This window comes from Lissotriton helveticus, chromosome 12 (genome assembly GCF_964261635.1).
Source record: "Lissotriton helveticus chromosome 12, aLisHel1.1, whole genome shotgun sequence".
Classification (NCBI taxonomy): domain Eukaryota; kingdom Metazoa; phylum Chordata; class Amphibia; order Caudata; family Salamandridae; genus Lissotriton; species Lissotriton helveticus.
In genome coordinates, this window is record NC_136073.1 from 780698090 (window position 1) to 780722137 (window position 24048).

The 24048-nt window shown below is 43.4% G+C and overlaps 1 protein-coding gene across 1 annotated transcript; it reads left to right on the forward strand.

Moving 5' to 3' along the window:
• Positions 1 to 1138: 1138 nt before the first annotated feature.
• Positions 1139 to 23787, forward strand: LOC144797603 (uncharacterized). The gene is made up of 5 exons (XM_078668283.1): positions 1139 to 1364; positions 2698 to 2796; positions 19751 to 19834; positions 20494 to 20565; positions 23222 to 23787. Exons 1-4 carry the CDS (start codon positions 1275 to 1277, stop codon positions 20557 to 20559), a joined length of 339 nt encoding a protein of 112 aa, XP_078524409.1. The 5' UTR covers positions 1139 to 1274; the 3' UTR covers positions 20560 to 20565; positions 23222 to 23787.
• The last annotated feature ends 261 nt before the right edge of the window (positions 23788 to 24048 follow it).

Genomic DNA, 24048 nt, shown 5'->3' on the forward strand with positions numbered 1-24048 from the left:
CATTGTTCTTTCCACAGTTAGCAGCTGAGTGCTACACTCTGCTTTTGACCTATGGGTCACTGATCCAAAGGGTAAGACCCTTCACTCACTCCTGAGGACAACTTGTGATACACTGTGTAACAGCAACACAGATTGGTTTTATGTTATCTGTTGCCTGTATGTCCACTTGCCTGTTCTGTTATATTGCATGTACTAGTGTGTTTTTTACTTCCTTCACATTGTGGCGACTGATCAGCCATAACAATAGCATGCACATACAGTGTCCCGGAAAAGCGATCCTGGAGACACATTGGCCCATACATGCAACACATTTGTTTACTGTGTGTTTTCTTCAATTTCTCATTTTTTTTCTAAGTTGGACGATCAATTTTAAACTTTTTGAACAAAGGTATTTTTTTAGGGGATTACCTACACTTTATATCACATCTTAGATGTGGGGTAGGGTTAGCTCTCCCTTTTTTAGGTCCTGAAGAAGTGGTACAGATACTTTTTGGGCCAACAGGCAAGAAACACGTTGACCTGACCACATTCACAGATTTAGGCTACTTGGATACATTACCTCCCTGTAGTCGCCCGTACCAAATTATGTTTTTTTTAAACCTGCCAAGGAAACCATCAGTTTAAAGTCCAGTTGAATACCTCTTTTTAGTCTCTCTTCATTTCACTATACACATTCACTCAACCTCACACATTCAAAACGCCCTCACACTGGCACTTTCATCAGATGGCAAAAATAAAAAGATCTCTGCTAAAGCGACCCTTCGTGGGGCCCATAGGGCATTGCATTGCCAGCCCTACGAAGAACACCCTTGATGATGAGACTTTACATGCTCATGGATTTGTGAAGGCACCAAGAAAAAATCCTTAGGATTCCCCTTTCTTTGTCCGCCTTTCTTTCTACTTTGCTTTCTGAAAGGAGCAGTATTTCCACTGGTTTCTGCATTAGCACTTTCAGAGCCTTGGTACTGGACCTTCATTGGCTCACATTACCCCTCACTTCCTTATTTTGAGTCATATTAAGGCCATATACAAATCTCTACAATGTCCAGAAAATATAACTATACTATACATAAGATAACAAACATTTCACTCAACTTATTAAGTGCTATTTGAAAGTGGGAGACAAATATGTGTGTAGAGTGAATCAAAGATGAATACTCCAATATAAGTAAGACTTTCATAGAGTGAGCAGGAGATGCTGTTTATTCTTAACTCAGACTGTCTTTAATTCACTCCCATATTAGGGTTTTATTTTCCAGTGCCTTGGTAAGTGCATGGCCAGATGTGATGATACTGCACTGATTTTACCCTTCCTTCGAAGCATGTTCGAATCTACTAGGTTCATCGCTACGCCTTACCATGCAGTAAGTATCAAGTGCATTTCTTACAATTATCATAGATTTATTTCCCTAGGGTATTTCACCCTGTACGACCACAACAAAAACAAGTTGAGAAGGTAGTCATATGGGCTGTGGAGCATCTGGATGTACATTGTGTAGGTTTGTAACTTCATTCATAGAGCTTGATGGTAAATTATTGATGACCGGTGAAACATTCCTCACTCAGTACTTCCTCTCACCCAAAAGTGTGATTTTGTACTCCGTGCATAGCCAAATTATAGTAGAGTGAAACCCCTCTACAGAGTAGATGAGGACTAAGTTAGCAGAAACTAAATGTAGAGCTCCTTTTTTCAGGTGACTAATAATGCATTTCATCAGGGATAGTTAGGAGCCTCTTTAGGTGATCTCTCTTGATAGAAGCCAGTGTTTGAACAAGATAAATCAAGTTTAATCAATGTTGCAGATAAAGTGGTGAAAGACATAAAGCTATGTGAAGGCTTTGAAATGACTCTCTCAGAAAGGCCTTCAAAATAGACAACAGTAGACATGTGGAAAAAAAGATAAGCACCTCTTCTAAAGAAATCGCACTCCTTTGTTGTAAAGAAGGCTTGTGTATTGAACTGTCCTTGCAGTTCCTTTATGTGAAACACCAGAGAGAACAAAGTGACAGAAAACAAATAGTGACGAAACTCTCATCTTATTGTCCAAAGATGCTTTTTAAGTAGCATGGTAAAGGCCCTCCAGCATAGCTGTATAAAGGTATCCTTAAATCATGCTTTCAGGCCACTGAATATATTTGCTTTACGGATGTATGTTCTTACAACGCATTCCGTTGCAACGCATGCCTTTACCACGCATGCGTTACAACGGAATGGTTTTTCAACGCATAACCCTTTCCTCTAATTCTTGCGTGGTGACGTTGAACGTCGTTAAGAGGAAGCGGAAGTTTCTTTCCGTTTCCTCTTAAACAACGCCGATTTCCTGCACTTTCTTACGTGATTTCAGGTGAGGTTTTTGTTTGGGGGCCCCCTTTTTTATTTTGAACCTTTACCACATATGCCTTTACTACTTACCTCTTAGTAAAGGTATGCGTGGTAAAGGCTTTCGTGTTAACTACGCATGCGTTGTAATGCATGCGTGGTTAATGCATTCGTGGAAACGGCCGCGTTGTAGTGGCCGTTTCCCTTGCTTTACTAGTTGACAATCATTCACCAATACCAGCTGTAAACACTGAATGTGAAATCAAGAACCAGCTTTATCCTTTCTTTCAAATATGAAATCTCTTGTACTAAATGTCTGTGTTTGGTTAATGTCTATTGTCTCCCTGAGGCTGTGAGTTGTCTTTCCTTATTTGCAGGGCATAGTAATTGGTTTCCAAACATGTGCCAAGGTTCATCCTTTCGCATGCCGGCAGGTACTTGAAGCGTACAAGGGTTGTCTTTCTGATATTGAGCTGGTAAGAACCGTGCATCTCTTTCTGTCTCATATTTCAAACTTTCCTCAGCAGCGGCGGTTCACATTTATTAAATGTATTTTACAATTAGATAAAAGTTTACGAGAAAGAAAAGCTAAAATATGTCTAAAGACGTAGGCAGTCTACAATTCCGAAAACAAAACTGTATCAAATAAATGGCCAGTGCAGCTTCCATTCCTCATGTGTATATAACATTTGTTGAAGAAATTTAGAAATTTGTTTAGAAAATTTATTTTGAAGGGGCTTATGATACTAAATGCAACACTTTCTTAAATTTACCATAAAAACAAGTCATTCAACCTTTACTTTCTCCTTTGATTTACTCATGACTTCAGAAGTAATAGAGCACTAACGGAAATGCCACCCTCCAAGACAACTTACATTTAGGAATGTGGGTGTTCAATACAAGACCAGGTCTAAGACCAGGCCCTGGACTCAAGGGGGGAGTGGTACTTGATATCAAACAATAGGCCTGGGTAAAGGCTGGGCTCTGTATCTGCAGAATACAGTTACATTTAGGAAAGGTATGCGGCTGAGTCCATATTCTATAGCACACAGCTTACTGTGCTCTAAACTCCTACTGAAATGGTGACTGGCCCGGGCCAGGAGGCAACCGGCACCAGCACTGGTGTGTTGTGTTAAAGGACTACCTCTCCTGTCTGAGGATGGGCCTTCATGAGGCCAACGTGAACAACCCACCCTGACACATGGGTAAGGCAGTGTGATTGCGTTGTAGGGGCAGAGAACCACACATATCCCCTATGCCTAGGACAAGGCCAGGGAGGTTCATTGTATTTGGGGGCTGGGTGACACTGAGGCCAGGGTTGATTTAGGCAGCCGGGTAAGGCAATATTCACTGGATCATTGTTTTTGCAGGGCATTTTCTTCGTGGCGTTCTGCCGCCTTTGAGGTTGTGTGTGTGTGTGTGTGTGTGAATAAGAGTTAGGGTAAGGGTAATGGTACACCTTAAAGTTAGGTGTAGAGTTAATGTAAGCATAAAGGATAGATATTGACTTCAGGTTGCGTATATTGTGCCAGTTACGGAACAGTTCTTGATTAATGTTAGTCGTAGGGAAAACTTTATGGCTAGAGATGAAGTATGGGCATGATACAGGGTTAGGGTAAATAATTTTGTTCAGCATACTTTGCTGGAATGAACTAGGTTCAGGTCTGTGAAAAGTGGTGGGTATATTATCCTCCTAGTGTTAGGGGGTTTGAGTTTCGGTTATAGTACATAATAGTAATGGGCAAGTGATAGTGATAGCATTATGGTTAGACATAGGATTTTGGATTTGTGTACCTTACAATGAGAATAAAATCCTACAAAATCATTTTCAGATACTTATACAGCATTAAAATTTGAAATATCAGTTTCTCACTTTTCTTTTTGTATTTTTTTCCTCTATATTTAATTTCTAAATTTTAACCTAAATACCACTGGCAGGGGACACGTGTCTTTTGAGCAGACAGGTGCACGAGGTAGTGCTGCCCAAAAGTTCTTTGACACCATAATTCAACTTTGAGTGAATAATTTATGTTGCCTGTGCCACCACAATTGTATAGCACAGAAAAAGAATTGTGTTTAAACTTTATCCTAACCAACAGCCATTACACATCCCTCACTTATTTCACAGTACATTGCGTACCAGGGCAAGTGGAAGCTGCACTCCAATAAATGCGCCAATAGCTATGACAAAATATGTGTTTGTTAAGGCATGAAACCTATGAGCTGCACCCTTTAAATGAAATAAAAATTAGCTGTATAAGTTTATAAATGATATTAAGTGTGATGGATCGATATCTGAAATTTAGGTTTTCGTTTGAAGTTTAGCAGTGCCCAGAAGCTGCATGAAGTCGTCACTAGATGGATGAAATTACTTTTTCAGACAGGTTAAAGATCCGCTTTCTGGCAAAGCTCTTAACTTACAAAAGTGGTTACTTCATAGGTCTTTGCTCTAGACAGCGCGTGTGCGCTGCTCTAACCAGCCTGCCCATAGGCTTCCCTTTAGCTGCCCCAATCGTCACTCCATTCGTCCGTGGCATGAATACATCATGCCTCTTCCTGTATTGAACCCCCCATGAAAGCACCAGCCAATTACGTATCTGTTAACACAGTGGCCATTTTAGGTACTCATTTTGGGAATACTTTTTCCATTGGTTAGAACTACTGTGCACGGTGGTTACAGGCGCACTCTCTCGTTGATCTTGGAAATACTTGTTTTTTTATTGTTATCTTGTGCTTTTATCTCAACACATTATTGGCTCAGGTTTGTTTTCCGTTTGTCGTGTTTCCGTTGTTCAGCAGGTGCCCCTTTATGGCAGCTGCTTCATTGATCTAAGGGGTATCGCAAATAAATTGGAATTTCAACAGCACAATGCCTGTCGTCTAAAAAGCTGTTTTTCTGTAGTGAGAGCATAATTCTGACAATGCCCAATGCTGTGTTGGCTAAAACACCGCTTCTAAGTTGTGAAAATCAAATAGGAGCGCTCAATCAGATCACATTGGAAGCAAGCCTGCCTATAGGACCTGGCAGTAAGATCATAGATGGGACCAAGCAAGATGTGAAAACATGGGTACACGCTGCATAGGGCTGCAGTCTTCTCTGCAGGTTTCGGTCTCACCCAGCAGAAACATTCAGTTTACTCGTATACTTTCTTTCTGCTCTCCTCCTTCTGATTCTGCGCACATGTTCATGTCTAACAGCCTGAACACCGTAATAATAATAATGTATGTTTTCATTTATAGCTCATGTAACTGCATTTTTGTAGTTTCATAGCATTGCCGCACGTCTTGCAAATAATGTTTTTAACAACCCAGGCACAAATAGATATCACATAGGCCGAGGGCTGTAAGTGGGCTGGGTCTTGCTGGTGCGCCAGCAGTTCTAAAAAGCAAGTGCCGGGACGTGTCCTTAACAGGGTCTCCATTTTTGCCCGCACCCTCCAGGCAGAAACCTCTGTTTTGTCTGATTCCTCTTTTTTGCTGGAATGTCTGCTCTGATCCCGCTGCTTAGGGGAAGTTCCTTGCTACAGGGAAGCATGGGTCTTTTACCATTGCAACATACTCTGCAGAACAGCAATATAATGCAGAGTACATTATTACAGTGTTCACTACAAATGACATTAACTGTCATTGTCCTCTACTAGGGAAGGTTTCTGCCCTTCATGTGCTTGTATACTTCTGCAATTAAGGCAACGATTATGCTTACATGCTGTTGTTGCACAAAAAGACATATGACTTGCCAGGCCACACCAAGGTCGCGTTATGCTTTTTTCTTTCTTTTTTTTCTGGCAGTTTATATAGTGTAAACTTGGCCCTAGGGCACTAAAGGGCTTTACATGTAAACCATATATTTTTACATGACAACTGTTCTGCAGGAAGAAAGGCTTTGAGTGTGTAATCGAGGTATTGAAGCATATATTTTGTTACACACCAAGGTTGTTAAAAATAAGTTGTGCAGGAAAAAAAGTTATGAGAGAAAGGCAAGGGCTTTACTTGAATATCCTGCGTTAAACTCAGCAAAAACAGAAGATGGCCTATTTAAACTAACCTTTTCAAATCCTCCCTTTGATAACCAGCCCCCATTGAGAGAGAAAAGACTTAAAAGGAAGCAAATTATTTGAAAAGGGCATGGAAATGTTCACCCTCAGATATAGCCAATGGAAATACACACCATTGACAAAGCTGACAACCTGGGCTTGTTGTATCAGCCATGTAACTTGCTGTATTATATATCTGGGTGCAATGACAGCAGCTCCAAAATACTAGTGGGGAGGCACACTATACAGAAGCACATATTTTTTGCTTACATGTTTTAAGCCACATCCGTAATCTTCTTGCCACGCCCCTTTGAGGGACCCACCAGTTTTTTCATACCACTTGAAGCCCTGCATAGGCCTTTCGTCGTAGGCCAGGGTTTATTTAATGAAGCATGCTACAAACAGTAACTTGCTACATTTAATTTTTTTTCTTTCTGAACATGATGAGCTGCCAACTGTGGTAAACTTTTATGTTTATGGTAATTCAGCATTAGTCGTATCATGTTGGACATTTGTATAACACGCCCTGGCAGACGGGACTGCCGCAAATTGCTGGAATCTTTGTTTCAATTCTTTTGAGGGTAGTCTTGTTCATTATTCTATGATTCTAACTCCTGTGGCCTTCCACCCCTCACACTGCAGTGGAATTGAAAGTGTGAGCATTTAATTGTCCCTTTCCACCGCCCACCTGGGCTTTGCAGGTAGGGCCTTTTCCTGCAAAGTGTGGCCCGCACTGAAGTGGCCTCCCACTCCGTGCACTGCCTGGTCAATAAAACATGAGCATTGCCTATTTTTCTCAGAAAGTAAATGTAGGTCAAACGGTTAGTATGTGTATGGAAATGAGTGGCAAACTGTAAGGTACTACACAATAAACATTTTGGTAACTGTCAAAGTCATTTTACACTCATTATCTGATCCAATGAATCCTGTTACATATGTTTCTGTTATTATATTGATTATACCGTAATTGCATGTACATGTGATTTTTCTAGGATTACCTTCGTGGGCATTCTTCCAAGGGCAGGATGACATATTGAACATTTAGTGACACCCATATTTTCTGCATCTACAAATCAGTCAACTGCCCCCACACCGTGGTCAAAACACACACAGCCATTTTGTTTGTCGGGAATGCTGCTACCACCAATTCATAAACTACAATGTCTGCTTGCTCATTCAATCTTGCTCTCGGTCTCACTCTGAGAACACGGAAGAGAACACATATGCCCTTGTACAGGCAAAGCATTGGAGCGCTATTTGGTATCTCTCTGATGGTAAACCACGCAGCTGGATAAAGTCATGTTTTTTAGGCCTCAGCTCTAGACGGAGCATATGGGCTGTCTCAAACTGAGACATGCTGCATCTACTGGATGGGCTTTAGCCTGCCCATGGGCTTCCCATTTGCTGCCACCATCATCACTCTTCAGTTATATCCACATATTCCAGAGCACACGATGCCACATATTTCCTCTACACAGCTTCACACCATGCCATACAATTCCACAACAAAAAATTCCAATCTAACACATCACTCACTCCCTTGCACTATCATCAACCCTGTCATCACTTCCCTACACACCCACTGCCTCTCTCATCTCTCCCTCAGACTCCCAGTACCCCCTCTCATCTTACAATACCGCTGATCTCTCCCATCCCTCCCTCACGCACCCTGTCTTCTCTCTATACTGCCTGCTCACATCCGCTACCTTCCTGTACCTCCTCACGCTCTTCACTGGTCCACCTCTCGCCTCCCCCCCTATTATTGGTGCCCCTTCCATTTGTACCTCTATCTCTCTCTCTCTCACTGCTCTCTCTCGCTCTCTCATGCACTCTTCCTGCCTCTCTCATACGGTTCACTTGAGTTCTCAAGCACAGTTTCCATACCATGCCTTTTCACAAATTTCTGTCCCACAAACCCACACTCTCCTCTTATTCTTTAACTGTTTTACTTTCCTGCATACATATGTGCCCCCACTTTATGCATCTATGGCCTCCTCTCCCCTTCTTTCTCACATACACTTTCTGCTCCTCTATCTCAAATTTCTGTCCTTCAAACCCACACTCTCCTCTTATTCTTCAGGTGTTTTCCGCATACATATGTGCTCCCTTTTATGCATCTGTGGCCTGCTCTCCCCTTCTTTCTCACATACTCTTTCTGCTCTTCTATCTCAAATTCAATCACCATTTCCTGCACAAACTACCTATCCCTCTCTATCATCCATTTCTATCTATTTTGTGCAGCTCTCACCCCTATCTATTCACAATGCACCGCAATTCCACTACACAAATACACCACACACTTCCACCCCACACAATTTCAAAACTAACAACTTGAATACAACCGACATAATTCCACTGGAAACCACATACATCCACTACACTCCAAACCAAAAAACATAAGTAAAAGACATTGTCATTTACGTCTATAGCTCTAACCCGTGCAAATTCGAGACCTATTGTAAAATCATGCAAGCTAATATATGTGAAGGTCTCTGCTCATTGGCTGGGGGTATGACAATGGTGATTAAGATGATCAGTGGCTAACAAAAGCAAGACAATGAAAGGCTCAAATTAGATGAATAGTTTAGAGAAATGCAACAGCACCAAAAAAGGGGAAAGAAAGGTGTCTGAGAATATGTCAGTCACAACAGCAGTCCCAGCTCTAGCTAGTTTCTCTAACATTTTACACTGGTATTGCATGTATGTATGCATAGATATTTCTATAATCTGAACTTCAGAAATATTGGAGTGTTGATAGATGGGCCAGCCCATCTAATAATGAACTCCATTTGGGCAGGGCAGTAGAAGCATGTACTCCACTGACCTGGTAGCCATACAGCTCACCGTATTGAGGGATTTCTGACAGCCTGAAAATCCCATGATAGGTTGTAGGACTTCAGTCAATAATATTAAAAGTTGGGGAAAAGTCCAGCTGGCACAACTGAAGGGTCAGCTTTGACATCGAAGTGAACAGATTGGTTGAGTTTCATTGCTGCAATTTCACACTGGTTCAAGATCAGTTATTGCGCAAGAGGAAATTCTTGTTGAGTTTTCCTGTAGCTGGATAGTAATTTCTTTATTTTTTGAAAATTCTTTTTATTGAGTTTTCAACACATTTAAGAACACACTACTGTATCACTGCATAGCACTCCATCCCATGCCCCCCTTGCACAACATCCCATTTAGTTCTGGAATACCATGAAGTAGATGTCAGTTAAGTCTGCTGTTACCAATCCGGTTCACTATAGATGGACATGTGCCATGGACAACTGTGCACTTTCCACCAAGAACTTCCTATGGGTGGCCAGCTCTGGGTGTTTTGGGCTGTACTTTCCACTGTCCCCAGATTCTATCATACTTTTGTGGTTACCCTCTGGATCTGTACACAGCTTCCGCAGCTAAAGAGCAGTTATACCATCCCTCTTGGCTACTTTGAGATTGTGTGGGGCCTGCATCTCCAATGGCCTGCTTTGTGACGTTTAGCAAAAACACAACTGGTCCCAATCATCAGTTTTTGTCCCCTTACCCATCCCATCCCAGAAATACTTCCATGATAGCCAACGTGGGATTGTGTTCTATCAGAAGTCGGCATACCCTTTGTAGGTTAGGGTATTGCAGGATCCAGTACACCTGAATCACCTGGCATTTCCATACCACATGCATGAAGGAGCTTCTGGTCTGTCCATAACGAAAATATTCAGGGCAGCTGCCCCTCCCCATCCTTCATAGCCTCTCAGGGGTTTAATATATTCTTTAACCTGGTCTAATCTCAGGTGAGGCAATATTACCCATTTTCGGCTGCCATTGTTTACCTTAATCCATTTGTCATCATCCAAGGGCTTCAGGTCTGACTCATATCTTTCCTGCAATTTGTTTAGCCGGTCTGGGACATTTAGCACCAGAATTCTGTATAAGCAAGATCTGCCTTTCCTACCAATAGCTAACATCATGAGTCAGATTTCTAATGGACTGTACTCTTGTGAGCGCTGTTATGTGGCTTGTGTGCCTTACCAGTGCATGTCCGCACAGTAGGTAAATAAACAACTGGGATCTCTGTAAATCCTCCTTAGCTTCAAGTTGGTCGTAGAACATCATATGGTATGTCTGCCAGATGTCTCCCTATTTACAGATCCCAAACTTATCTCAGGGCCCAGCAGCCCTACCGTTTCCATTGGGCATGTACCCATGCACAACAGCTTCTTCCTAGTAGGCAACCTCCAGTTAATCAATGGAATGGCTGGAACGGCTAAAATGGCTGGAATAGTGGGCAGGAGAAACTCCCCATACAGCCAAAACTCTGGTGCTTACCCGGTAAAGGGAGTCTGCTTAAGTTTTGTGGCTGGGTCCCCCAGTCCCCAAAGATCCAGTCATTAACCGCCAGCAGCTGAGCTGAGCTGCCCAGTATTATAGTCTGATGTCTACTGCCCCTAGTCCGCCATCACAAAGGATTGAATGCACTCCTTATGAGAGATTCATGGCACCGGTCCTCCCTACTTGTAGCTATTGATGTTGAACTGTAGGGTTGTAAACCAAAGGGTAAGGATTTTCTGGAGGTAGTGTGGCAAAACATGCAACAGCTGTGGCAATGCAACCATTATGAAGAGGGCTATACAACCTCATCATGGAAGGAAGCAACAGTGGTCTCAATCTTTAAAGAAAGGTGCAAAACGTGACCTGGCATGCCAAAGGCCCATTTAGTTGATAGATGCCACAGATAAGGTTTTGGGCAGAGTCCTCCTTGCACGCTTGAAAGATTGGGCAACAGAAAATTGGATTCTGTCCAATACTCAATATGGTTTTAGGAGAGGGCGGGGTACAACTGAACAATATCTTAATTCATCTTTAATCATTAATAAGCACAGAAGGTCCTTGAAGAGTTCTATCCATCTGGCCTTCATGGACCTATCTGGTGCTTTTGACACTGTCAACCGAGATAAATTATGGGCTATGTTGGAAGGTATGGGTGTGGAAAAAGCGTTAGTAACCCTACTCCCCAGTCGTCACTCCGGTACAACAGTCATAGTAAGATATGGCAGTAAAGGGGAAAAAACACATACTTAGATGCCTGTCAGGTTTTAGCACATTACACAGAAAAGGTAAGTAACTTCTCATACTTGGGCAATCTTTTTAGCAAACTGTTGAGATGGGAACCTCTTTTAACCATAAGGGCACAGCAGACAAGTAGGGTGATGGATGCACTATTCCGTTTTGCTTCTAAATTGGGGACAACTTTTTGTCTTTATTGCATTGTCCCTCGGGAGCTGGGGGTCTTGTCCTTTTTCCTGTTTGAAAATGAATAAAAGATTTAAACCATACATTGGGGCACAAGCCTGTGAAGGAACTAATTACCCTTTATAGCCAAATGTCTCTCTATTGCCAGGTATGGAGCTGGGGTTTGGGGCTACGCTAAAAACCAACAGTTTGTAGGAATCGAAAATAAATTCATGAAAAGATTACTGATGCTCCCAAAAAGTGTTCCTACCTCTTTTGCCATACAGAACTTAACTAGAATTTATGGAAGCCCGTATAGGCAGTGCCCCTTTTCTTCTATAGGCCAAGATAGGGACCTCTGAGGATTTAATACTTTCATGTGATGTTATTAAAGATTCCCAAAAATCAGACAATGTTTTAAAGGTTCCATGGTTTTAATATTTAGAGAGGATTTACCATGAGATTGGTCTGGAATACTTTATTGAAAACCCTGAAGGAATTCCTCTAAATGTCAAAGGAGTTTTCAAGGAGGCATACTGTTCCAGGGGCAATAGGCTTATTAGTTACCAACATGACAATATTGGAGTCCCCTGTTTGCTTCCTGCCCCTGCACAATGTTATCTATTTATTTCTAATAAGTTCCAGTTCTGATTTTATCTAACCAGGTTCTGTTTATGCACTGTGCACTTTGTTGCCGGCATTTCCTCGCCAAGGAGGGTGATCAAACAAGGTTATGCTCTGCCCATGTGATAACGTCTCAGGTTAAAGAACTATGGACTTTGTATTATTTTGCACATTGTATAAATCAGAGAGAACTAGATTTCTGCTGCCATTACTAAGAAATACTCACTCTTGCTCGTATTGATGGTTTTAACTTCTTACCGTCTTTGGCTACGGCTGAAATCTGTATTGCAGTAGCTAATTAAATAAGAGACTCCATTGCGATCAGATAGCCTTAGGAGTAAAATCTGTACAGAGATTTTACCTTTTTATGATGAATTGTGTATGTATTATATTTTAATCATATTAATTTGTAAATCTTTTCATGGTTCTCTGAGTTGAAATAAAGTTATTCTTGACTTGACTGGCTCTATACTCCATTATGATCGGGGGGAGATCTATATCACCATATTTCCCTTAATTTTGCGTGTCAACGGGGTCATATTCCTGTCCCAGGTTTCCTATGGGTCTCATGTGTTAGAAATTGGGTTTCTGGTTGGCAAAAGAATGCAGCCTGTCCAAGCAGAAGCAGTAATCCTAGTCAGGGTAAGCTAGATCCACACTAAAAGATACCCTGTGTTCACCCTCTGGTAGCTTGGCACAGAGCAGTGAGGCTTATATAAAGAGGCAATGTGTAAATTGTTTGTGCAACACACAAACACACAGCAACAGAAAGAATACCCCACAAAAAGACTCCATACACGTTTAGAAATACTAACACTATTATAAACAAAACAAGACCAAAATTACAAAAATCCAATGTATAGAAGTTGAGATATTAAATGTTAAAGGAATACATGCAGTGAAACGCTTAGAAGCAAGTAGCATTAAAAAAGTTACTTTACATCGTGCTGGACCGGGTCAAAGTCAACGTTCAGGCTGACCGCGTGGAAGGGCAGGCCAGCTACAGGTCCCATGCAGGACCAAGTGATCAAATTACCTTTCCTGGTCACAAACAGTGAGATGAGTCGATCTGTTCCACGTAGTGATGGCGATGTGTCAGTTCGGAAGATGGGTGCTTGAGTCGAGAGGTGTTGAGTGATGTGCCTCACCAGATTCTGCCACACAGTCGAGGGGATTCCTCGATCTCACCAAGCTGCAGTGGCGGAGATGCGCTGTCCGATGCATTAATCTCTAGAGGCAAAGTGCTGGTTCAAATGTGATGTGGCAATTAAACTCCAGCAACAGTGTTGATCGCCGGTTCTATTACACACAGACAGGAGATGCGCCAAATTCCATGTTGCAAGTATCTGGGCCACTTCCAGTAAGCTTCAAACAACGAAAGAGTGTAAATCAATCAATGTACAGAAGCACAAAAGGAGAGAAGTTGAGTATGCAAGTCTTATTAGATTTGTATAGGAAGCCCTCACTCACCACCCTGGTTGGTGACATGCTTCATTATCGGGCCCACCGGGAGAAGCTGAATGCCTCCCCAGTGTGCTACAACGCCAGGATTACTGCAGAGCTGGTTAGTTGTGAAGATTATGTAAATGTGAAAAGGGTTTAAAAATGTCCAGATTGTGTCTCACATAAAAACTTTATTCTGTGGCCAATCTGACATATTAAAAGCAATGTGTTTAGGAAACTACCAAGTTAATTGTTTGGCTATTTCCACTTAAAGTGGGGTCAACATGTTTCTGCCCTTGATGTGTGATTTACTGGGCATTCGTCAGGACCATGGGGAGTGTACCTTGGCGGTACGGGCACGCTAAGGCCCACCCTGACCAGAGGACGTGAAAGTTAAAAATCAGTGTAAAAAAAGGTGCAAAATGAACAAACCAACAAGTTGTGGGAAAATTACCTCATAATCAGAGGAACCTGTATAGTTTGAAAAATAAAAGATCCACGCCCCATAGGTCTCGGGAGGGGGGTGGAGGCGAAAATGGCACACCGCCTGCAACGCCTGGCACCCGTTCGATACCTGCGTGTAGCCTCTAAGCGGACCACTTCCAGTAAGTTCAGGCACAGGAGCAGGGGTAAGGACTTTGATATCCTTGATTCTCAAGCAACAGGAGGCAAGCCACAAGCACCTGGAGATCACTTGGCGGTAAGGCAGAGTCAAGCTCTCCTTCAGCAGAGTCCGAGAACAGCAGACAGCAGGGCAATGCAAGATAGAAGCAGGCCTTTCAAGCTTGCAGTCTAAAATGAGTCATTTGAGCACCACAACAGTCCTTCTGATAGATTCAGTTCAAGATCTAGAAGTGTCTGATTTTCGGGGTGGAGGTCAAAGACCCAGTACTTATACCCAAAAGTGCCTTTGATGTGAGGGTGTGACTTCAAAGCAGCCCTCTGAAGTGCATAGATTCTCCTTTCAACTCAGTCCTGTCCATCAGGGATAATCTGTCCTTTTAGTGGGGACAGGAGACTGCCTATTCAAGTGACGTGTTGGACCCTCCCTTCCACCCCGCCCAAGCAAGGCCATCAGAATGCAGACATATTTAGATGGGTACTCAGATCCATCTATCCTTTATGTGTTGTGGCGGTCTTGCTTGAATACACAAAGTGTAGCTGTCACCCACCCAGACGTATATTAGAGACGGGCTGTCACGCACAAAAAGCAGTAAGTGCAATGTCTACTTTCTAATAGTGCTGTAAATAAATAGAGCCTAAAAAGAGCCCGTTTGACTAGGGCCTGTGCAATGTGTCTTGCATGAGACGTAGTATTGTGACCTAACTCAACCCTAAAGTACCCAACTTTTCCCCCAACAACCCTCTAATCAACACTTCTAAAGAGGAAGCATCTGTCGCCCCAAAAACAAGCAACCTGAATAGGAACAACATACAATACAACATAGTACTCTATCAAAATAAAGAAATCACCATAGTCTTGTGTAGCAGGGAGTGATTTGCCCCAAGACAGCCCCTCTTTACAGGTGCAATGTGTCTCTTCTTTGTCAGCGAATGAGAATAAACTTGTAGCTCTACATGGAAGAAAGGAAGGAAAGGGACCAAACTCTATACCACTGAATAACATCTCATCATCCACTGGTAGCGTCCCCTCCCCCATGATCACCAGAGCTCTCTGAGGAGGATGCCCTATGTCTGTCCTCCAGTTGTGACCACAGTTGGCCTCCTATCAGTCTGCTGAGTTTCCTCCTAGAGTGGGATGGTTGATCCCCTTCGGCCTCCCAAATTGTCATTGGCTCCTTAGTTGATATGCAAACACAACAGTGATGGACAGAATGTGGATCAATGTCACACATTCACCCCAGTCCAAAGATCTGGGCCCAAATCCATCGTTTTTCCACTCCACACCACCCTGGGTTAGACAATGGCGATATGCAAATCAGCGCTGACCCTGTGCCCCATGGGAACAGTCCAGTCCGAACTACAAAAGCCATGTCCTTCCCAGAACGGAATCAAGCATCCGAGGACCGGCCCGGTTTCGAGGTAACACCTCTCATCAGCCCGGCTAGCTTGACTCCAGTGGTGTGGAGTGCCTGGGACTCACGTCTGAGCATCCCCAGTACACTTAGAGCGGTAATTGCAAACACAACAGTGATGGACAGAATGTGGATCAATGTCACACATTCACCCCAGTCCAAAGATCTGGGCCCAAATCCATCGTTTTTCCACTCCACACCACCCTGGGTTAGACAATGGCGATATGCAAATCAGCGCTGACCCTGTGCCCCATGGGAACAGTCCAGTCCGAACTACAAAAGCCATGTCCTTCCCAGAATGGAATCAAGCATCCGAGGACCGGCCCGGTTTCGAGGTAACACCTCTCATCAGCCCGGCTAGCTTGACTCCAGTGGTGTGGAGTGCCTGGGACTCACGTCTGAGCATCCCCAGTACACTTAGAGCGGTAATTGCAAACACAACAGTGATGGACAGAATGTGGATCAATGTCACACATTCACCCCAGTCCAAAGATCTGGGCCCAAATCCATCGTTTTTCCACTCCACACCACCCTGGGTTAGACAATGGCGATATGCAAATCAGCGCTGACCCTGTGCCCCATGGGAACAGTCCAGTCCGAACTACAAACGCCATGTCCTTCCCAGAACGGAATCAAGCATCCGAGGACCGGCCCGGTTTCGAGGTAACACCTCTCATCAGCCCGGCTAGCTTGACTCCAGTGGTGTGGAGTGCCTGGGACTCACGTCTGAGCATCCCCAGTACACTTAGAGCGGTAATTGCAAACACAACAGTGATGGACAGAATGTGGATCAATGTCACACATTCACCCCAGTCCAAAGATCTGGGCCCAAATCCATCGTTTTTCCACTCCACACCACCCTGGGTGGGGCACAGGGTCAGCGCTGATTTGCATATCGCCATTGTCTAACCCAGGACTGGAATGCAAATCAGCGCTGACCCTGTGCCCCACCCAGGGTGGTGTGGAGTGGAAAAACGATGGATTTGGGACCAGATCTTTGGACTGGGGTGAATGTGTGACATTGATCCACATTCTGTCCATCACTGTTGTGTTTGCAATTACCGCTCTAAGTGTACTGGGGATGCTCAGACGTGAGTCCCAGGCACTCCACACCACTGGAGTCAAGCTAGCCGGGCTGATGAGAGGTGTTACCTCGAAACTGGGCCGGTCCTCGGATGCTTGATTCCGTTTTGGGAAGGACATGGCTTTTGTAGTTCGGACTGGACTGTTCCCATGGGGCACAGGGTCAGCGCTGATTTGCATATCGCCATTGTCTAACCCAGGGTGGTGTGGAGTGGAAAAACGATGGATTTGGGCCCAGATCTTTGGACTGGGGTGAATGTGTGACATTGATCCACATTCTGTCCATCACTGTTGTGTTTGCAATTACCGCTCTAAGTGTACTGGGGATGCTCAGACGTGAGTCCCAGGCACTCCACACCACTGGAGTCAAGCTAGCCGGGCTGATGAGAGGTGTTACCTCGAAACCGGGCCGGTCCTCGGATGCTTGATTCCATTCTGGGAAGGACATGGCTTTTGTAGTTCGGACTGGACTGTTCCCATGGGGCACAGGGTCAGCGCTGATTTGCATATCGCCATTGTCTAACCCAGGGTGGTGTGGAGTGGAAAAACGATGGATTTGGGCCCAGATCTTTGGACTGGGGTGAATGTGTGACATTGATCCACATTCTGTCCATCACTGTTGTGTTTGCAATTACCGCTCTAAGTGTACTGGGGATGCTCAGACGTGAGTCCCAGGCACTCCACACCACTGGAGTCAAGCTAGCCGGGCTGATGAGAGGTGTTACCTCGAAACAGGGCCGGTCCTCGGATGCTTGATTCCGTTCTGGGAAGGACATGGCTTTTGTAGTTCGGACTGGACTGTTCCCATGGGGCACAGGGTCAGCGCTGATTTGCATATCGCCATTGTCTAACCCAGGGTGGTGTGGAGTGGAAAAACGATGGATTTGGGCCCAGATCTTTGGACTGGGGTGAATGTGTGACATTGATCCACATTCTGTCCATCACTGTTGTGTTTGCAATTACCGCTCTAAGTGTACTGGGGATGCTCAGACGTGAGTCCCAGGCACTCCACACCACTGGAGTCAAGCTAGCCGGGCTGATGAGAGGTGTTACCTCGAAACCGGGCCGGTCCTCGGATGCTTGATTCCATTCTGGGAAGGACATGGCTTTTGTAGTTCGGACTGGACTGTTCCCATGGGGCACAGGGTCAGCGCTGATTTGCATATCGCCATTGTCTAACCCAGGGTGGTGTGGAGTGGAAAAACGATGGATTTGGGCCCAGATCTTTGGACTGGGGTGAATGTGTGACATTGATCCACATTCTGTCCATCACTGTTGTGTTTGCAATTACCGTCCTTAGTTGATATGGGCAGGTATTTCCTCTCCGCCGCTCAGTCCCAGAGCTCTTCCGGACTCTTAAACAAAATGGTTCTCCACTGATACATTACTTTCAGTTTGGCAGGGTACATCAGCATATATTGAATGTCCTTAGCCCTAACTTTTCACTTAACCTCTAAGAAAGATGTAAGAAGGGGCTGCACTTTACCTGCATAATCGGGGGAGAGCGTAACCATAGAGTTGGTGCAATGGACGTTGTTGTGCCTGCCGCAGGATATAGTCTGTCCATAAGGTACAGTATACTGATGGTAATGCCTCTAGGCGGTCTCCCTGGCTGTGGCCTTAGGGCCAGTGCCCTGTGCGCCCTTTCCAGAATGAAGTAGGAGGATAGCTCACAATCCATAATGCAGGTTCTGAAGTATTCTGTGGGGAATTTCTCTCATGTTGCCCACCCCCTCTTTTCTACTCTGGGCCACCAAATCAGCTGGGCTGTCACAAGCCCATGGGGGTGCTTAAAATGAAAGGTGGTCCCTACCACTCCCCTCCCATGTGGCTGTATCCTCTCCCTTGCGAGTCAAGAGTCAATGCAGAGGTAGAGGTAAGTCGCTGCAGTGAGATTGCAGCTCCAGGTTGTGTCTGTTGGCGGCATGTCCATCTCCCGGCAGGTCGTTGTTTGCATAATAAGTTTCTCTCATCCCCGACTCCCTACATGGGCTTAGGTTGGCCAAAGGGGACAAGTGTAGCGGGCACCACATGGATGTTTGCATCCAAAAAAGGTTGCCCCATAGTTGGCTCAACCAGGCTGCAGTTTCAGTCCTAGCCACGTGTGGTGACCAGCCCATCTCCTCCACTCTAAGGTGCCGGTTACATTGTTACGGGCCACCACCTGGAAGTGAAAGCAGCAATGTGCCACACCTCAGCCACGCGCCTGTCTTCTCTCCCTCTCACGCTCCAGGAGTCGATGCAGAGAGGGTTTGCCACTGTGGGTTTACAGCTCCAGGTGGTGTTTGCCTCCCATCTACAGGTAGGCCGTATGCACACCCAGGCCGTCGATTGCAGAAATTGGCTCTTTCATCCAGGGCTCCCTGGATAGGTTTGGGTGGGCCAAAGGGGGTGATTATAGGGCCACTGCACTGGTGCCTGCAACTGAAAATAGGTCACCTAAGGTTCGGATTCAGCAAGGTTCTAGGAGCTGGCATGTAGCTCGCTCAAAATGCGGCTACCATCTTCGGCTTCTTGGCCACGTCCTCCAATAATTTCTTTCTTAATTTCTTTACAATGTAGTGGAGGTGAGTGATCTGTCAATGGTAGGCGAGCCCTTTGGGAGCCAGGATGGTATCTATCAGATAAGGTAGAAACTGTATTGTTTAGAAAGAGCCATACAAGATTTCTTAGGTAAAGAGCAGAGGGAGCACTTATGGTAGCAGCACACGTATACACTGCCAAATCACTATTATTCACTATTACTGCATCTTTCATCCATTACTCACATAAGCAGTATTTCACTCACACATATGTTCTGCTATTAGGTGATGAGTACAAGGTGCTAAGGATGTGAAATGCCAAAATAGGAGTGAACATAGTATGCTGTTTCTTGTACATATGTTTTTTATTTGCTTGAGGTGTGCAGCCTTTCATGACTTTCATCTTCAAGACTCACGACAGTCTACATTTGTTTACAACGGTCTTGGTAATGCTGATCTTTTTTATTATATTTTCAGGATCCAGACAATCTGCTTGAAGAACTACCACCACCAGAATACAGGGATGACTTCCACATCCCCAACTTTTCACCGGAGAAACATGTGAGTTTTCTTTAAAATACAATACCATCATGTTCATGTGCCTTCTCTCTCAAATTCTGTTTCTTCCATACCATCTTCACAAACAAAGTACATCCACATGATATCACACGAACAACTTCCCATGGAAACTATCCTCCATTCTCAGAAACACAAGGAATTCTTTACGTTATTAACAAGGAGTGAATGGTGTAGCAACTCAATCCGCCTCTCATCCACTGGTACCCTTAGAGAGCTAGAGCTGATTTCTTAACTTCAAAGCTGGTTTTAGTGCACAGTGTAAATGTACAGAGGTGGAATTTATCTCCTGAAGGAAAAAGAGATTATTTAAAACAATTACCCTTCTGACTACTAGACTAACCTCTTCTGCGAAACAAAATACACTGGGGTTAATCCAATTTGTGGGCGAGCAAGGATCCATGGGCTAAAAATTCCCTTTCACATTAGGAGCAAATTTAGCTTTTTCTATCCTCACTTCTAGACTAGACAAAGAATTTGGCTGGCCTTGGCTTTACTCAATGGAGAAAAAAGCTCCTATTCCTTGGGGTCAACCATTTACTGGCAATGCCCACAATTTGAGTTTTTTGAGAAAAATAAGTCAACTGTTATACATGTTGTCATGTCTAAATAGCCTTCTTGTTTCCATTCTCTCTATCTACCAGCTTGAGGACATGATCAAAATGATGAAAAGCACTCTCAGGTTGTGCGAGTTCATACTTTCTAAGTAGGGTGAGGTAAGATTTTGATGCTTTTTTCCTGTCAATGTGAGTGAGAGTGTGAGTACTATCAGACTAAAAGGATCACACAACAAACCATCACTTATCGATAGGGGTCACTGGAATGTAATGTAAATGTAGGGTGGATTTGTAGAGAGCTGCTTGTCACCCGTGAGGGTCTCCAGGCACTTCTTCCATACAATAATGGGTTTACTATACTTGCCAAACAATCCACCCTATGCTACATAGTTTACAGTTTTTTTTACAAATAAATGTTTTGCTAGTTTAGAAGAATCAACAATTACACATGGTGTTGCTCTGTGGCAAATGTTAACTACTCACCTGAATTTATCACCCATGTGTTATACTGGTACTAGAGAGACAAAACATTTTGCGAGAACAGCATTAATATTTGATAAAACAGCAAAATAGTATTGTCACAGAATATACTACATTATGCTGCATAATTTGCACTGTGTTCCATAATTTGGCCTTCCTATGTGTCTCATGAATAACAATATTGTGGGACACTAATATCATTGATAAAAAAAATCAAGAGACAAAATATCAAAAGGTAAGTATGTAAAGATTTTCTGTACCTAATTCAACATATGTGTACCAAAATACATATACATATATCTTTATTTATTTGGAGAAAAGAATGGCAAATGTATATGTCCCTTTGTGCATTTACCCTTTAATATTTTGTCCCTCGATATTTTGTCCACAGTATTACTGTGTCACGATATTCTTGTACTAGACGTTCAAGAGTACAATCGGCCCTTCTTAGTCTCATAATTCCAGAGCCACTTATAATATAAGGATTTTGGTTACTGTTTTAAATTACATTACAGTTATGAGGGTTGAAAAGGAACGAAATACATAGGTTTTCAAGAGCCTAGGGAAATATGTAACCAACAATGGAACTAGCGAGAATGAGCAATCACATCCCATTGGTGCTGGAGGAGGAGAGATTTCGGGGTAGGGTTCTCCAAAGAACTCATCATCATAAAAGAAACACCTCTATTTTGGGGAAAATTGGGTGTAAAACCTTTTAGAAGAGAACTACTTTACCAATTCAGAGATTCATCATGTGAGAATAGAGCCACCAAGAGCTTAGCTGTAATTCCTCTATGGATGCTTTGTGATTGCACAGAAGAGCAAAATAATTCTGCAAATGTGATACAGATGCAAAGGGGGGCCCATGAGTAAGCATCGTTATCTGCCCCCTTGAGCCCGCCCAACACTGTCATGGAAACATGGACCGATTGATCTCTAGTTGGCAGTCACGACCGCCTAATTATGATGCAACCACACATGGTGCGGTCACATACTTACATTTCCCTATGGGAGCATGTGTTGTGGCTATAAATCAGCTGTAGCACAAGCTCCCATAGAGAAATGGGAGGCTGTGTTCCTCCCTGCACCATGTGGCAGGCACCTCAAGGTGCCTGCCACACAGTGCTGGGATCAACGTGCCCCCTTGGACCCCAACCGGAGGCCGCAACAGAAGGAGCCCTGCTAGAGGCCCCCAAACACGCTTTCCAACAGGCTTTCCATGTCAGAAGCCGGCATGGAAAGTCTGCCCCGGAAACCGTGCATCATAATTAGGTCTCACGGTTTTATGGTATTTATTATTTGAACATTTCCGTCTGTATTTGTCCATATTTCTTTTTTGGCCAGCTTATTGGTATTTATCCATATTTAATTTGTGTTGTTTAAATAGATGAGGTGATAACTGGTGTATTTATGCATTTATTTAACAGATAAATGTGGACTCATACTTAAATGCCTGTCAGGTTTTAGCACATTACACAGTAAAAAATATAAACATAATAAACTCACATTAAAGAAATAGTGTAACAAAACACATACATGTTGAGATATGCAGTAATTTAAGGACATATCATTGAGTTTTGTAGCTCCCCTTGCTGTCATTATGTACAGCTACTGGCCTGAAAGTGATTAATCTCAGCATGATGAATCACTCAAAAGAAGCTCAAGTATCTGTATTTTTCCACTTTCAAAAATAAATACAGACAGGGGAGACAGTGTTTTCTGTCTGTGTTTATCTGTAAAAATCAGACAAAGCAGAAATCAGGGAACCCTAATCATAATATGGACAGTATAAAAATGCATCCATATGAATTAAGGGCCAGACTCCGACAGGCCGACGAGCTCCTTGAGCCTGTTGGAAGCCAGCTGGAATGACTGGCCAGTTTCTTTTCCGACAACTGAAATTGTATTTATGGGGTCAATAGTGAAACCAACCATCTCGGTCGGAAAGCTTCCGTTTCGACCGAGATCGTAATCGACCCCTAGGACTGACATTTATCAGGCTTGTTTCACATTGGTAAAAATAATCTGTATGATTCCAAAACAACAGGGTGTGACACTGGAGAAGACAAGAGGCACCTGCTGGAGTACAATATTGTATGGCAGCACATTTTTATAAACTGCCTTACCTCTTGTCGTGTTTGAAGAGTCACAATCTCTTCGGTGCTGACTCCCCCGTCACCTTGGTGAACGTTATTCAAATTCTTTGCAAGCCAAAGTTGAACACAGAGCGAAATATATATCTCATGAGCTCCTGGTGCCTCCATTGTTTGCTGGACTGTGAGGATGGGCAATTGCCTACTTGACCTATCTGACCTTGTACTTTTTCAACTTTCAGGTTTCAACCTACTTACCATTTCTTTGGCCTTGGATTCGACCACTGCGACTGATACCACTGACAAAATGTATTGAGGATCCCTAACCATCTGCCTTTCTCATAAACATTTGTTGCTGAAACACAATATCCCACCAGAGGACATCCAGAGAACCATTAGAAATCATTGAACAGTAAAGCTACACCAGCCATAGAGAAACATGAAGATTTGACTTTTGTGATTTGGCGACGGACGACAACCGCATCTCAGGAGTATGGCTGAGGATCACTTTGAATGATAACGAAGCACTACTTCCCCCTGGTCTGGTGCTCCTACATGAAATCATTCACCAATATCATCCATGAAATGTTAGTTCATAATAACGAGCAATACTAAGCAGTTGTTCAATAGTCACTGTACAGCCATGGTGAATTTTAAATTGCTTACTATTTGTAATGTATATCTTACTGTTTAACATGTTTGTATTGCAAATGGTCTTGTGCAAACTCTCGGAATGTGAACATTGTACATTATTTTATGTAATTTAATTTAATTTAAATGTTTTAAAAATTAAATCACTCATGTCTTTAATGATGACTCTCATATATTCTTGGTTACATGACTGGCATAATCCTTCAAGACAGAGTTTCAAAACTAAGTAGGTGTGGGGCATGTTGCATCACAATGCGTCACTCTTGAAAAATCACTCTCAGCAATGTTTTTCTATGCAGAATTTAGGATTTGGATGGAACATGCTTCTTCAATCACATTCAAAAGTTTGAAACACAGAGACCCACTGGTCTTTGTCTATTATTTCGCTTGGCTCAGATCTGTGCAAGGGAAGTAATAT

What these genes read in the sequence shown, in the direction of transcription:
- LOC144797603 (XM_078668283.1), top strand. Translation starts at nt 1,275, where the DNA reads ATGGCCAGATGTGATGATACTGCACTGATTTTACCCTTCCTTCGAAGC. An exon ending in GTCTTTCTGATATTGAGCTG is followed by an intron (nt 2,797 to 19,750) that starts GTAAGAACCGTG and finishes TTATATTTTCAG; the next exon opens with GATCCAGACAATCTGCTTGA. An exon ending in ACTTTTCACCGGAGAAACAT is followed by an intron (nt 19,835 to 20,493) that starts GTGAGTTTTCTT and finishes TCTATCTACCAG; the next exon opens with CTTGAGGACATGATCAAAAT.